We start from the raw sequence: 15,331 nt of genomic DNA on the forward strand, positions 1-15,331 counted from the left end.
GCACTCCAAACCCATCCCCACTGTCCACTGAACATCTTTACAGACAGCCTCTACTGCCTACAAGTCTGCCAAGTCATCGCCTTTTCTGCGTTTTTTCCGCCCGACAACTCAGCGAGTGAAAGCATTAACGTCGCTCTCCTGGACCTTCAAGAGCTCATAGAGAACCGCCGACAGCCTTGGTTCATCGCTCACATCCGCAGCCATTCCGGCCTTCCCGGGCCCCTAGCCCACGGCAACCACCTTGCTGATCAGGCCGTTCACCTGCTTCCAGCCGAGACCACCGTCGCAGTCAGAGACCTCATCAATCAGGCCAAGCTGCTGCATGCCAGATTTCACTTCTCAGCAGCTGGCCTCCACAAACTCTTTCCAGACCTCCCAATCCATACCTGCAAACACCTTGTGCGGTCATGCCGAACGTGCGCTCCATTGCTGCCCTTGGGGCCGCTCCAACCGCAGGGAGTTAACCCTCGTGGGCTCCGCCCCAATTCCAGATGGCAACTGGACGTCACTCACGTCCCCCAGTTTGGCCGATGGAAATACCTCCACGTGGCCATCGACACCTTCTCTCATCTCTGCTACGCAACCGCGCTCACCGGAGAAACGGCCAAGCACGCCATCCAAGCGCTCAGAGATCTATTCTTTTCATGGGCGTTCCATGGGACATCAAGACAGACAACGGACCTGCCTACCGGAGCGCCTCCTTTGCCGAATTCCTCAAACTCTACGACATCACCCATCACTTCGGCATTCCCTACAATCCGCAGGGACAAGGCCTAGTAGAGCGTGCTAACGAGTCTCTCAAAACCCTCATTCTCAAGACATCTGCTGACCAGCCGCGTCGCACCCCTCGCGACGTCGTCACAGAGGCCCTAATCCGACACAACCTGATGACCTTCAATGCCCAAGGCTTTTCACCGGTCCACATGCACTGGGGGCCTACCTTCCGGCCCACCCCTGCACCGCTTGTCCTCTGGCGTGACCCGCAGACCACCCAGTGGCATGGACCTGCCCCTCTCTTCGCCCAAGGACGGGGATTCGCCTGCGTTTTCCCTGAATCAGAGCCGCAGCCCATCTGGGTCCCAGGACGTCTCATCAAGCCCCACACCGCCGAGGCTTCCGCTAACGCTGACACCAATGATCCTCCTAACGAGTTGCCTACCTAACTTGTCTCCTTCCCATCGCTGTTTCCTTTGTAGTTTTCTCTCTCTCTCTTGTCTCCACAGATGATTCGCCGCAATGCGGGTAGTTCCGTTCTTCCCATTGCTCTCATTGTCATGCTTCCCTTCATCTCCCCGGCCGTTGTCAACTCGCCCCATCAACGCTCCAATTGGACCCTCCAGCGCTGGCAAGAGGAAGCCTTCCTCATCATCAGAAAACTACTGCCCACGCCTGAATCCCCACCCCTCGCCATTGGCCCCAATAAAGTCCTCAATCCCCCCGCCTCCCCCCCCCTTCCAGCGGCACCCCCCCCCCTCGTCCATCACTCCCCAGCTATGGCTCCCCCTACCAAGTATTCCAGTCCCCTTCTCACGTTAATGTATGCATTCTACTTATCTCTAAATACTTCTCAACCCAACTTCACCAAGAACTGTTGGCTCTGCCTCTCCCCCTCCCTTCCTATCTATGAGCCTGTCGCCGTTAACTTCACGTTCGACGAATCCACTTCAGTAGCCCCAGCCGAGTGCAACTGGAACACTTCCTCCGTCCCCCTAACCCTTCAATCTGTTTCCTCCACAGGACGCTGTGTTCATTCTCGTCAAGGTTCCCACCCCTCCCTTAGTGCTTGCTCTAGCTACTCCTCTCCCAGCGCTTCCGCCAAGTTCTTAATCCCCCTTAACACCTCCCAATGGCTTTGCACCTCCACCGGGCTAACCCCCTGCCTCAATGTCGCCACCCACAACGCTACCCATGAGACTTGCCTGCTCATCCTTCTCGCTCCTCGAGTCGTTTACCATTCTGACCACGAATTTTTCCGCCGCGTGCTGAGCAGACAAACCTCCCTCCACTTACAAAGGAGAGAGCCTGTCACCGCAGTCCTGACAGTCGCTACCCTTCTAGGTCTTGCAGGGGCAGGCACAGGGATCGCCGCCCTCGCCACACAGTCCTCTGCCCTCTCCTCTCTCAGGCCGTCGACGAAGATATCACCTACCTTCAAAATGCTGTAAAACATCTAAAAAATTCTCTCAATTCACTCTCTGAGGTAGTCCTCCAGAACCGCCGCGGCCTCAACCTCCTCGGCCTCAACCTCCTCCTCCTTAAGGAAGGGGGTCTCTGTGCCGCCCTTGGAGAGGAGTGCTGCGTATACGCCAACTCCACCGGCTTAGTCGAGGACAACCTGAGAAAGGTCCAGGAGGGATTGGATAAGCGCCGCAAAGAGCGAGAAAATGCGAACCTTTTTTCCAGTGTTCTCCATACCCTCCTCCCATACCTCCCATTTTTAGGCCCACTCATCATCATCATCATCTTAGCCCTCACTGTAGGACCCTGGGCCGTCAAAAAAATAGTCCGCCTCGCCAAAGACCAAGCCAACGCGGTATTCAGCTCCTTTGTGCAGGTTCATTATCAACGCCTCGCCACTAAAGAGCCACCACCAAGCCACCCGCCGCGCTCCTCCCGCCCCTGCCGCAAACACTGAACCACACGCCTGTAACCTCCTGTCTCCCTTTCCTCACTCATCTCCCTCCTTCTCCCCCAATCGGGCGAGGGGTTCAGGAACATCACGACCCCTTTTTGCTGGCAGAGCTCGGCGCGCGCCAGGCGCCGGCGTGCGCCGACCCCAGCAGCAGGCACATGCGTCCTGGCCAGACGCTGTGTCCTCTGCAGCTGAGAGCAGCTGGGAGGGCCCTCTGCTTCTCGCCGCCAGCCAGTCTTCGTGGTCTCCCTCCTCCCCTCATCTTACCCCAGTACCCCGTCCCATACTGCCCCTGCTGCCACCAGTTCACCTCCCCCAAAGCACATACTTTTAAACAAAAGGGAGCAATTGTCCCCGTCTCCTTCCCGCCCAGTATTGGCAGCCGGCGCTGCCCCTCCTTCTCTCCTTCTCCGTCTTCCGCCTAGCCGTTATCTAGACAGCCCACACTTTCCCCTTCCCCTCCCTTGCTCCTAACCCCTTAGCCAGCTTACTGTCCAGTAACCGCCTACTGTCCAGTAACCGCCTACTGTCCAGTAACCGTCTACGCAAGCAACAGCACCCGCCGGCACCAATCAAGTCCCTTTACGTATCCCTAGGCCCTATAAAACCATGTCCCCTTCTACAATAAAGCAGACTTGTGCCTAGACCTCGTGTCCGTGGTGTTTTTGCTTGCACCGTGCGTCCCCCGTGCCTGAGCGGAGAGAGCGAGGGCCCAACGGCTTCGTGCCGACCCCCCTCCTCTCCTTTGACCGTGGGGCAGCCCCCGTCTGGAGAGCTCGCCCGGCCATCTGCGTCGACCCTCCCGGAGGCCCGCAGCTGCCCACAGTGTAGTTTAATTTTTAGTCATTTGTGTTTTTTGGACTTAAATGGGCACAAAAGTTACAGCCTGAAGAAATTAATTTCAGTATTAGACTCAGCTGAAAGGACTGACCTGGTAATCCTGGTGTTTGTTTCATTGGTTTAAAACAAATTTTAGTATGTGCAGTGTTAATATGGCACATGTAAAACAGCCAGTGAGCCTTTAGTTTTGTGTTGACTCTTCATCTCAAATGCAACTGCCCTTATTTTCAAGTTACCATCAAAAGCTTTGATATGCTGAAATTTTGCTCAGGTGACAGGTATACTGGATACATACCAAGAGATTTTCTCTACTACACAAAAGAAGTAAGCCTTCAGCCCAGCGGTTGACAGCTTGTTATTCCCCTCCCATTGTCAGTGACTACAGAGGAGTGGTTTGCAATGACTCTGAAATTAATTATGTGAAACAAAGACCAAAGTTTACTCTGTACAATCTCTGCCTTTGTAATTAGCCTTTTATTTAGCTATTCTGTAAAATCTGTGCCTTTGCTAAGCTTTCTTATACTTCAGTGCTGCGTGCTACATGATTAATTTCTCAGTTTTCACTTAGAAGGTAACCAGCCTGCTTTTAATATATGAGCTGCCTGGCCCTTTTTAAGGCATTTTGAATGAATGGCATTTTGAAATATGGAAGAATATTCTCAAATATCATTTATGTGATTCATGGCACCTGGGAGACTAAAGATCATCGGTAATGTGTTGTTATAGTTCAGCTGCGTCTTTGGTCTAGGAAAATAATTCATTTTGGTTTTAGACTTTAAAATTGGGAAAAAACCTGGGAACAGTCTTTTTGATGATATTAAGATTCATTGAATCATTTATTCATTTTTCATGTATTACTGAGTAGTAGGGAATCAAGACGAAAATCTCTACCTTAATGGAGCTTATATTCTAAGATAATTGATATCTCTTATGTTAGGTAAGTTGCTGCTAAGAGCACCAAAAACTGGGAAAGAGGGATGTGAAAGGCTGGAGAGGGAGATTGACTTTTTAGGTACATGTGCTAGGGAGGCCTCACTGAGAAAGGTGCTGTATGAAACACCTGAAGGAGCCACGGGGTCCGATACCTGAGGAAGGAGCGCTCCATGTTGAGGACCAGGGGACAAAGGCCTTAAGGCAGGCGTGTCTGGCATGTGTGAGGAGCTGTGGGTAGGCCAAAGTGAGTCAGTGGAGGACGGGGTGGCATGCACCTGTCAGACTTAGTTAGGTCATAAAAAACTTCTGCATTCACTCTGAGAGGCATGGGAGGTCATTGGAGGGCTTTGAGCAGTGGAGAAGTGGCATCTCATTTCTTTTTTAACAGATGCGCACTGGCCGCTGTGGGAAGCAAGGACAGAAATTAAAAGACTGGTTCAGAGGCATTGACTCACAGTGTTGGCACTGTGTGTGGTGTCAGGTGGTTGAATTCTGGATATATTTGAAGGTGGAACCAGCAGGATTTACTGTCAAATTGCTTGTGGCATGTGAGAAAAAAGGAGCTGAGCTGTAATGAAATAAACACCTGTCACTGCAAAATAAATTAAAAAATAAAATTTACACTTCTCTTTAGATGTAGTGGATACATACAATTTTTTTTGAATCATACAATATGTTACACAGTATATTTGGTTCATAGTAACACAGTTATATGGTATTTGTCCTTTTGTGTCTGGCTTGCTTTGTTCGACATAATGTCCTCCAGGTTCATCCATATTGTCATATGCTTTACGACTTCATTTCTTCTCACAGCTGCATAATATTCTATCGTGTGAATAGACCACAGTTTGTGTTTCCATTCATCAGTTGATGAGCACCTGGGCTGTTTCCATCTTTTGGCAATCATGAGTAATGCCGCTGTGAACATGGGGGTGCAAATGCCTGTTTGTGTCACCACTCTCAGTTCTTCTGGGTATATACCCAGTAGTGGTATTGCAGGGTCACGTGGCAAGTCGATATTCAGCTTTTTTTTTTTTTTTTTTAAAGATTTATTTATTTATTTAATTTCCCCCCCTCCCCTGGTTGTCTGTTCTTGGTGTCTATTTGTTGCGTCTTGTTTCTTTGTCTGCTTTTGTTTCTTTGTCCGCTTCTGTTGTCGTCAGCGGCACAGGAAGTGTGGGCGGCGCCATTCCTGGGCAGGCTGCTCTTTCTTTTCACGCTGGGCGGCTCTCCTCACGGGCGCACTCCTTGTGCGTGGGGCTCCCCCACGCGGGGGACACCCCTGCGTGGCAGGGCACTCCTTGCGCGCATCAGCACTGCGCATGGCCAGCTCCACACGGTTCGAGGAGGCCCGGGGTTTGAACCGCAGACCTCCCATATGGTAGACGGACGCCCTAACCACTGGGCCAAAGTCCGTTTCCCTATATTCAGCTTCTTTAGGAACTGCCAAACAGTCCCCACAGTGGCTGGACCATCCTACGTTCCCACCAATGGTGAAGAAGTGTTCCTATCTCTCCACATCCTCTCCAGCACTTGTAGTTCTCTGTCTTTTTAATAGTGGCCTTTGATGGGTGTGAAATGATAGCTCATTGTAGCTTTGATTTGCATTTCCCTGATCATTAGTGATGCTGAGCATTTTCTCATACTTTTTTTTGTCATTTGTTTTTCTTCTTTGCACAAATGTCTATTCAGGTCTTTGGCCCATTTTTTAAAATTTTGTTTGTCTTTTTATTGTTGAGTAGTAACATCTCTTTATAGATCCTAGATATTAAACCCTTATCGGACATGTGATTTCCAAATATTTTCTCTGATTGAGTCGGCTACTGTTCACCCTTTTTACAAAGTCCTGGGATGTGCAAAAGTGTTTAATTTTGAGGAAGTCCCATTTATCTATTTTTTCTTTTGTTTCACGTGCTTTGAGTGTAAGGTCCAAGAAACCACAACCTACCACAAGGTCTTTATGATGTTTCCCCACGTTTTCTTCTAGTAGTTCTGTGGTCCTGACTTTTATATTTACGTCTTTGATCCATTTTGAGTTGACTCTTATATAAGGAGATTGCAGTCCTCTGTCACTCTTGGTTATGGATTTCCACTTCCCCCAGCACCATTTGTTGAAGAGACTGTTTTGGTTCCTGAACATGGACTTGGTAGGTTTGTCAAAAACCAGTTGCCTCTGTAGGCGAGGGTTTATTTCTGGATTCTCAATTCTATTCTTTATGCCAGTTTTGTAATATGTTTCAAGGTCCAGCAGAGAAATTCATCCCATCTATCTTCTAATTTAGAGTGCTTTTGGCTGTTCGGGTGCACTTTCCCTTCCAAATGAGTTTGATAATTACCTTTTCTAATTTTATAAAGTATGCTGTTGGAATTTTGATTGGTATTGCATTGAATCTGTAGATTAGTTTGTGTAGGCTTGACATCATCATGAGATTTATTCTTCGAGTCCATGAAAACGGAATGTCTTTCCATTTGTTTAGGTTTCTTTATATTTCTTTTAGCATTGCTTTGTAGTTTTCGGTCTATAGGTCCTGGATTTCTTTGGCTAAATTAATCCCTAGGTATTTGAGTCTTTTTGTTGCTATTGTAAATGGAATTTTCCCCCTTATTTCCTCCTCAGATTGTTCAGTACTAGTATACCAAAACATTAATGATTTTTGCATGTTGATCTTATATCCTGCCACTTCACTGAACTCATTTATTAGCTCAAGTAGCTTTGTCATAGATACTTCAGAATTTTATAAACACAGGATCATGTCACCCACAAACAGAGTTTTACTTCCTGTTTTCTATTTGGATGCCTTTTAAATTTTTTTCAAGGCTTTCAGCATTTCCCAGTTGAGTATGATGTTGGCTGTGGGTTTTTTCAAATGTCTTTCTTCAGATTGAGTAATTTCACTTTTATTACTATCTTTTGAAGTGTTTTTATCAAAAAAGGATATTGGATCTTGTCAAATGCCTCTTCTGTGTCAATTGAGATGAACATGTCTTTTTTTCTTTCAGTTTATTAATGTGGTATATTACTTCGATTGATTTTCATGCTGAACGAGCCTAGCATACCAGGAATAAATTCCACTTGATCTTGATGTATGTCATTTGGTACGCTATTGGGTAAGATTTGCAAGTGTTTTGTTGAGAATTTTTGCATCTGTGATCATTAGAGAAATTGGTCTGTAATGTTCTTTTCTTGAAGTATCTTTATTTGGCTTTGGTATTAGAGTGATGTTGGCTTCATAAAAGGTGTTGGGTAATTTTCCCTTTTCTTCAATTTTTTAGCAGAGTTTAAAGTGGATTGCTGTTCATTCTTTTTGAAATGCTTGGTAGAATTCACATGTGAAGGCATCTGGTCTTGGACTTTCTTTGCTGGGAGATTTTTGAGGATGAGTTCAGTCTCTTTAAATGTGATTAGTTTGTTAAGTTCTTGTGTTTGTTTTAGCATCAGTGTAGAATGTGTATTTTTAGGAATCTGTCCATTTCATGTAGGTTGTCTAGTTTGTTGGCATACAGTTTCTCATAATATCACCTTATGATTCTTTTTATTTCTTTGAGGTCAGTTGTCATTTCCCCCTTTCATCTCTATTTGTATTTATTTGTATTTTCTCTTTTTTTTTTTTTTGGTAGTCTAGCTAGGGATTTGTCAATTTTATTGATCTTCTCAAAGAACCAGCTTTTAAAAAAATGTTTCTCTTTTTTTTGTTCTCAATTTCATTTCTTTCCTCTCTAATCTTTATGATTTCTTTCCTTCTCCCTGCTTAGGGATTGGTTTGCTGTTCTTTTTCTGGTTTCTCTAGTTGTTCAGTTAAATCTATGAGATGAGCTCCCTCTTTTTTTTTAATATAGGCATTTAGGGCTATCAATTTGCCTCTGAAGACTGCCTTCACTATATCCCATAAGTTTTGATAAGTTGTGTTCTCATTTTCCTTAGTCTCAGTGTATTTACAGATTTCACTTGCAGTTTCTACTTTGACCCACTGATTATTTAGGAGTTTATTGTTCAGCCTTCACACACATTTTTTTTTTAATCCCTCCCCCCTTTGCAGCTTTTCGCTTGCTGTCTGCTTTCTGTGTCCATTTGCTGTATGTTCTTCTGTGTTTGTATTTTATTTCATTGTTTATTTCCACCACCCCCTTGCGGCTTGCTTGCTGTCTGCTCTCTGTGTCCGTTTGCTTCTTCTGCATTTTTGCTTATCTCTTTTTTGTGTGTGTCACCTTGCTGAGTTGGCTCTCTGCAGCGCTTGCGGGCCAGGTGGCTCTCCGCAGCATGCGGGCAAGCCTGCCTTCACAAGGAGGCTCCGGGACGTGAACCCAGGGCCTCCCCTATGGTAGACGGGAGCCCAGCGGAGTGAGCCACAGCGCTTCTCCACACATTTTTGAATTTACTTTTTCCTATTATTGATTTCCAGTTTCATTCCAATATGATCTGAAAAGGTGCTTTGTATAATTTCATTCTTTTTATATTTCTTGAATGCTGCAATGTGTCCTAACGTGGTCTATCATGGAGAGAGATCCATGGGCATTTAACAGGAATGTATAACCTGCTGAGTTTGGGTGCAATATTCTGTGTATGTTAGGTATACCTGGTTTATCATATTGTTCAAGTTCTATGTTTCCTTGTTGATCTTCTGTTTATTTCTATCTAATGATGTGAGTGGGTGAGTGTTGAAGTCTCCAGTGATTATTGTAGAGATGTCTTTTTCCCTTCAGTTTTCCCAGAGTTAATCTAATGTATTTTGGGGCACTCTGGTTAGCTGTATAGATATATATGAATGATACATCTTCCTGGTGGATTGTCCGTTTTATTAATATATAATGGCCTTTTGTATCTCTTCAAACTGCTTTGCATTTAAAGTCTGTTTTGCCTGATAATTAGTATAGCTACCCCTACTCTTTTTTGGCTACTATTTGCCTGAAGTATCTTTTTCCAACCTTACACTTTCAGCCAGTTTGTATCTCTGGGTCTAAGGAGAGTCTTGTAAACTGCATATGGATGACTTATGTGTTTTTATCCATTCTGTCAGCCTGTATCATTTGACTGGGGAATTCAGTCCGTTTATATTTACTGATATTATTGTAAGTACACTTTTACTTCCACCATTTTATTCTTTGATTCCTATGTTGTATTATTTTTTGCATGTCTTTTTACTCTTTTGGTTCTCCTTTCTCTATTCTTTCTTCTATACTCTCCTCCAGGCCTCTCTCTCCTGTCTTTTTATTTGAGGTTCTAAGGCTTCCTTTACTATTTCCTGCAAAGGTGGATTCTTTTTTACAAACTCTCTTAGTTTCTGTTTGTGAATATTTTATACTCTTTTTCATATTTGGACAATTTTGCTGGATAAAGAATTCTCAGCTGGAAGTTTTTCTCTTTCAGGGTCCTAATTGTATCATACCAGTGTCTTCTCACCTCCATGGTTTCTCAAGAGAAACCCACATGAACATTACTGGGCGTTGCTTGTTTGTGATAGTTTGCTTCTCCCTTGCTGCTCTGAGAATTTCCTCTTTCTCATTCTGAGTAGTATGTGTTTGGAGTAGGTCTCTTCAGATTTATTCTGTGGGGTACAGTGTGCTTCTTGGACATGTAAGTTCATTTCTTTTGTGAGAGGAAACTTTCGGCTACTTCCTTAAACACACTTTTTGCCCCTTTTCCCTTCTCTTATCCTTCTGGAACTCCCATGGCACATATCTTGTTGTCTTTCCTGTTGTCATTAAACTCTTTGAGCCTCTGCTCAACTTTTTCCATTCTTTTCTCTCTCTCTGTTCTTTCCTTTCTTCGGTTTTAGCTGTTCTTTCTTCCTTATCACTTATTCTTTCTATCATTTTGAGCCTGCTGTTATATGACTCTAATGTGTTTTTTATCTCACCTCTTGTATCTATCATTCCCATGAATTCTTCTTGTGAACATTACTGTTAAGATTTCATATTCTTCGTGCTTGCTCAGTGTCTTCTTGATGTCCTTTATCTTTTTAGTCACATTGTCTTTCAACTCATTAATTTGATTTTGGAAATTTGTGCATCTCATTGATTAGCTCTCTCAAACTCTGCTTCTCTTCTGGGGCTTTGATATATTCCTTTCTTGGGTCATGTCTTCTATTTCCTTAGTATGGCTTGTAATTTTTTGCTGATGTCTAGGATCTGATTAGGTTGTAGTTTACTCAGGTATTTGATTTCTTTCTCTTTTGTAGGGATTTCATGGCAGGAGGCTGTGTATTATCACTGCTGTCTGATTCTTGGCTCAACCTGGATTGTTAGGATTTTCCCTGCTGGTTGCTCAAAACTGGACACTGGGCCCAGTAAATGGCTGCAGACTGCTTCCTGGGGCCTTGGGGGGGGGAGGCTCTGGAGGCCTGAAAAAGCCTCTCCTTAGTTTTATTTTTCTCACGTGCACTTCCTTGGTCTGCCAGCAGACGGCGCTCACTGGTGGCTCTCAGTTCAGGGGCTGGTAGGAGTGTGTGTTACAACACAGACGGGATCCGTGTGATAGAGCCCCTGCCTGCTGGCTAGGAGCCTTGTCCTTCAGACTTCCTCAGAGACAGTTCTCCAGCCTTGCCTGGCAGCCCCTCCCTTTTCCTGGGTAGGAAATACTTCCACTCCCCTCTGGGTCCTCAACAATCGGTCCTGGTTAGCAGAGGAGGAGATTGGAAGGTCGTGCACCTTTAGCCCTTGCCCCCTCCAAGGCAAACAATGGTGCGGCCCCACCTGGCCTGGAAGGGCTCCTGGGACGGGCTGACCAGATCTGTGGGTCAGAAGCTAGGTCAGCCTGAGGCTGTGCCCCTCTGTCCCCCCTTTCCTGGAATGGTGGGTCCCTGCAGCCCCCTTTACTGGAGCCGCAGCCCAGAGGCTGAGAATCCTCGTGTCTGGTGTGGGGAGGCGCCGGCAGCCGCCGCTGGTTTCAGCCCACAGTTCTGTCGTCGCGCTTCCCCTCCTTGGTACCTCTCTCCTCTGGGCGGTGTCCAGCCTTCACCTCAAGTCCTAAACCCTAGAAAATTTTCCCAGGCTGTTTCAGCCTGTCCTCCAGCTATTTTTCTGGAGGAGAAGAGAGTCCTGTGTCTTCATAGTCCACCATCTTCCTGAAAGACCTGACATTCTCTCTCTTTTTTAAAAATTTATTTCTCTCTCCTTCTTCCCCCTGCCCCCACCCCGGTTGTCTGTTCTCTGTCTCCTTTCGCTGCGTGGTGTTCTTTTCGTCCGCTTCTGTTGTTCTGACATTCTCTTCTGATTCCGTTTTCTTTGAAGTAGGAAACAAGGTTGTCAGTTTAAAGTGAGGCTGGAGAAGGGAGATTGGAGATGAGAGAAGATGAATATGAACTAATCCTTTAAGTGAGCAGGGAAGTATTGCTAGCATGACACTGAGGCAGATGTTGAGATCTTTGTGGAGCCAAGGGAGAGTGAACTGGGGAGCAGCAGGCGCTTGCAGTTAGTGGGACTGAGCGTCTTGGGTAACACTCAAAACCGAGGTTTTTTGGAAAAGAAAGGGAGAATGGCGGACAACTGCTCCATCCCCAGGCTCCTCTTGATAGTGTTCCCAGATTTTGTCTAGGTTCTTGACTATGTTGCAGAAATGAATTTCAAGAGCATATTGGGTGAGTTAGGTGTTAGAGAAAAACAGCATTCACTGGGACACAGAGACTGATGTAACAGGCAGAGAATGTATTGAGAGGCTCTCCCAGTGGAGGGGGTCTGAAGAACAGACTTCAGCCGCCCCACCAGCATGCTGGGGTCTGAAGAGAGACTTCAGTTTGCTCTTGGAAGGTGCAGATGTGAATTTATACAGTACATCGATAGGCGGGGAGATGGTAGTTCGTGGGGAGGGGTTAGGGTCCACAATGCAGCCTTGGGTCAATAAAGGGCTGTAAAAGTGAATTCTTCTTGTGCATGGCTTGGGGGCGGTGGCCTGGGAGGTAGGGTTTTCTTGGCATGCAGGAGGGTTTGATGGCCCGGACAGGATGAGGGTCCTTATCTGCTCCATTCCCACAGTGTTAGGGCTCCTTCTTGGGGGGAGAGATTCTGTGTTCCACACGTAGGCAGTTTGCTCAGTCGATCAGAATGGAGCCACAGCCTTATGACCTGGTAATCATTGCAAACCTCTATCTTTAGGCCAATAATTGATTCAGGTAGGGAGTGAAAAGAAATGGGAGAAAATAACAGACCATGGGTCTCAGGTGAAGAGGAAGGGGCTGAAACGTGATAAAGTGGGCTGATTTACAGTCTACAATTCTCCATTATAGATTATAGATTATAGATGCCCAGGTTTTACTTGCATGGCCATCATAGCAGAGGAAAAACTGAGAGCGGGGCGCAGAGGGCAGGAACAGGGGTCCAAAACGGGGGAGCTGCTTTTTGAACCATTAATATGCCACCCCTTTCCTAATGGCAGGGGAGGATTCTAGTTGTTTGCTGTTTTGATTATTACTCCACCCTTCAATCCCCTGTGAGGGCCCAATAAGAAAGTCCTTGGGGACTATCCGGGGCTTCCGCTGGCTTCCGAGAAAGTCTGGAATGGCAGAATCTTGTGGCCGGGGTCTTCCAGCAGCCCTCTTGGGGTTATCGATGTCCATGTGGACTTTTTGCCAGTTTTAGATCCATCTATTGAATCCTTACCTTACTAACTGTCTTCAGTAGTGCTACATGAGAGGCTTATCAGGGTAGCAGTATTTCATAGAGAAACTGGGTTCGAGCAAGAAGGCAAAAAGGTTGAGAATATGGGGATTCTTTTGTTGGCTTGCTTTGTGGCACAGTGAAAGGGTTTCAGGAACCAGGATACCAGTTCAGAAAAAGGTTCCAATATGTGTCTTGGATAGAGAAGCTATAGAACCGATAACCGATTTGGAGAAAAAATAGACTAAGGAATTAATGTGAATAAAGGAAAATGAGCAGAAACTTGATGTGTTAATGGATGGCTCTACAGGCATTGAGAAGCAGCTGTTCTTTTTCTCCCCTGAAGAGATTGTAAAGGGAAAAGGCCATTTAGGCTGTACATTGAGTGTCATGAGAAACAGGCGGAAGAAAATTTTTTCTTTGTCTCTGAAACATTTCAAGAATAAGGGTGTTTTTCTTCACAGTTTAAACAGTGTGACAAATAGGATGATTGGTTTAGATTGTTTATTTACTGTGGTACCTTAAGTAAAGTTTGAAATGATTGTGGCAGTGGATGTTTTAAGAAAAATATGTAGGGAAAAAAAGAGAAATATATGTTGTATTGCTTAAGCTTGATCCCTGACAAATTAAAATATAGGTCAAATAAGTAAGAAATCATGGTGGTTATAAGTGCCTGGATTATTCTGATGTATCTTTACGTTGAAGATTTTTAGTGTGTCCTGTATTTGAACAGGTTGCAGTATTTTACAGAGCCAGTCCAAGACACAAGATGAAAATTATTAAGGTATGTGTCTAAGAATCATATTGTTTTATCTCTTCATATAAAATGCTACTTCTTGTCTTTCATTATGTTTCCATTACTTAAGCATATTGATAGAGCATTAAAGTCAAAAGTATTTTGAAGTAAAACAGGTCATTTTTTAAAGTTTGAAATGGAAACACTAATAGGAAATTTAGGTTAGCACATAAGATATAGAGGAAAACAGTAATGAAATATCTGTAAATATAAAGTAATTTTAAACAGTTGACAGTAGAAATATGTTCTGGCAGGGGTACACAGCCACCTCATCCCAGTGTGAAGAACATCACTCAGAAACTGAATAAATCCAATAAGAAAAAAATTTGAGTGTACAAATAGTATTTAAAAGGCTGTATTTATTTATATTAGCTAAATATATACAAAGCAGTTGACATAGTATCCATAAGTTAATGGAGTTAAGTTTCACCGTTGCCTGCCATTATATGGTTCAGGGTTTCTTGGCACTGCTGATATTTTGGTCTGGAAAATTCTTTGTTGTGGGAGGCTGCTTTTGTAGTGTGTTTCACAGCCCCCCTGCCCTACCCCTAGATGCCAGTAGCACTGACCCTCCTTTGTGATAAGCAAAACTGTCTCCAGACAGGGAGTGAAATCACCTGTGGTGAGAACAGCTGGTGTAGGTGCTCGTGGGTCAGACTTTAGACATGGAATTCTCACAGACGGGAGTACTGATGGCATCCTTTCCTACAGGTTATTTTACTAAGACCCCCTTATAAGTGAAAAATTGGAAAACTGATCCTAGTTGTGTAAATCACAGAAATGAGAAGATTGTTTATCCTTTTTCTCTGAGTGGAAGCTACGTTTTTGTCGGCATTCTCCCACTCCCCCTGTGACCTCTCACCCACTCCAGTCTCTACAGAAGAACGGGGCGGTCGTGGCCATGACCGGGGATGGAGTGAACGATGCGGTGGCTCTGAAGGCTGCCGACATCGGCGTCGCCATGGGCCAGACTGGCACGGATGTTTGCAAGGAGGCCGCAGACATGATCCTGGTGGATGACGACTTCCAAACCATAATGTAAGTGTGGTTTTACTGGATGCTCATTGAAGAACCTTCCCCCACTTTTTTTTCTTTTTTTAATATACCGCTCCCCATCTCCGGACTATTTAGCTGGCAGAAAATAGCAGTATTTATCATTTAAACTAAGCTGTCTTACCAGATTAATGTTGCGGCCTTAGTGTGCAGTTATAGAGACCATGGTTTCTGTGGAGTAGAAAGGGCATAGTAAATGGTGGGACCATTCCTTTCAGAAAGGAATACTGACTGCCAGCCCCGTATCACACTTTCTAGGCACTAGAACATTGCTTTTATTCTAGTTAAATTCGCACTCTCAGAATTGTGCAGGTGCAGCACCTTGCAAGTATTAAACATTAGTCAAGTTCATATCCTTTCCTGTTTCCTTAGGTCAGCAATTATTCACGATGCCCTGGTTTTGCGATGTAAATTCGAATAGTTGAAAGTAATGTTTCCTTCAGCCACAGTTTCTAATTGATTTACGCCTCCGGTATAAATAGCTGGCA

At 45.0% G+C, this 15,331-nt stretch overlaps 1 protein-coding gene across 2 annotated transcripts in view; it reads left to right on the top strand.

Moving 5' to 3' along the window:
• ATP2C1 (ATPase secretory pathway Ca2+ transporting 1) overlaps positions 1–15,331 on the top strand; it is a 175,734-nt gene that overhangs the window by 143,423 nt on the left and 16,980 nt on the right. For both annotated transcript variants that reach the window (XM_004464741.5, XM_058290625.2), the window contains exons 20-21: positions 13,728–13,778; positions 14,662–14,828. In XM_004464741.5, the coding sequence (XP_004464798.1) occupies positions 13,728–13,778; positions 14,662–14,828 (218 nt within the window). The remainder of the gene's footprint in view (positions 1–13,727; positions 13,779–14,661; positions 14,829–15,331) is intronic.

The sequence above is a fragment of the Dasypus novemcinctus genome, chromosome 31 (genome assembly GCF_030445035.2).
Source record: "Dasypus novemcinctus isolate mDasNov1 chromosome 31, mDasNov1.1.hap2, whole genome shotgun sequence".
NCBI lineage: Eukaryota > Metazoa > Chordata > Mammalia > Cingulata > Dasypodidae > Dasypus > Dasypus novemcinctus.